The sequence below is a fragment of the Trypanosoma theileri genome (assembly GCF_002087225.1).
Source record: "Trypanosoma theileri isolate Edinburgh chromosome Unknown TM35_Tth_54_V1, whole genome shotgun sequence".
NCBI classification, from domain to species: Eukaryota; Euglenozoa; class Kinetoplastea; order Trypanosomatida; family Trypanosomatidae; genus Trypanosoma; species Trypanosoma theileri.
In genome coordinates, this window is record NW_021639896.1 from 1 (window position 1) to 875 (window position 875).

Sequence of the window (875 nt, forward strand, 5' to 3'; positions counted from 1 at the left end):
AGTGATTTACTCCCCACAGTCTGTTATCCTGCAAGATAAGGGTCATCCTCATGCACAATGAGTTGTGTTCACTCCAGTATCAATACTCAACCAGTGAAGAAGACTCCTTTATTCACCACAACGCAGATATCAATCACGTGTTCGTGTTTAGGTGGACACAGAATGCGTGCAACACCACTCTCCACTGAGGAACAACACTACTGCAATGCACCCCACAAACACAGTTTCATTCTTTTTACCGTTTTGATTTCATCCACATCATTACAACTGATTGTCCAGTTCATTTTTCTTTGACACTGCTTTCTTTTCTGTTTTGTGTTGAAAGAAGCAGCAACAAAGAAACAATCCCATTCCTTTCCATCATGCACAAAAATGTTAACACTAACAAAGGGTCTCCTGGTGGGTCCACCATCTCCCCTCCTTTCCCCTTCAGGCACTAGAGAAAACCACTGCAAGAGAGGCGGCAGCGCAACAGACAACACACACTTTCGTCTCTGCATTGCCTCAGTACTACTCCTCTCATCATCATCATCACCATCGTCAGTCTGCAATAAAGTGAAAAAGATCAACAACACTGACTATTCACAAAAACAGCAACACAAACATTATTTTATTTTTGCATCGCACCCTGTGTGCAAGAAAAACACAACCCAAGTGAAAAATACAAACTACACCAAAGGAGTTACACCATCGTAGAGCAGCAGCTAGAAGGTAACAAAACCACAGCCACAGCTATCCACAAAAAAAAACCTGAAAAGATCCCCTGGCAGGAGGCTCCATCTCGTCAAGTTACAACCCTCTCGAGTCAACAATCCAACCCTGTACAGCAAGAGGAATATATTGGTATAATACACACACTGCAATACCTTCTCCCA

The 875-nt window shown here is 42.9% G+C and overlaps 1 protein-coding gene across 1 annotated transcript; it reads right to left on the reverse strand.

Annotated features, from left to right (window-relative positions):
• Positions 1 to 197: 197 nt before the first annotated feature.
• TM35_000541000 (uncharacterized protein) lies at positions 198 to 500 on the reverse strand (the record flags this gene model as incomplete). Its single annotated transcript, XM_029030725.1, has 1 exon — positions 198 to 500. The coding sequence occupies one exon, from the start codon at positions 498 to 500 to the stop codon at positions 198 to 200; it is 303 nt and encodes a 100-aa protein (XP_028877942.1).
• Between the last annotated feature and the right edge of the window lie 375 nt (positions 501 to 875).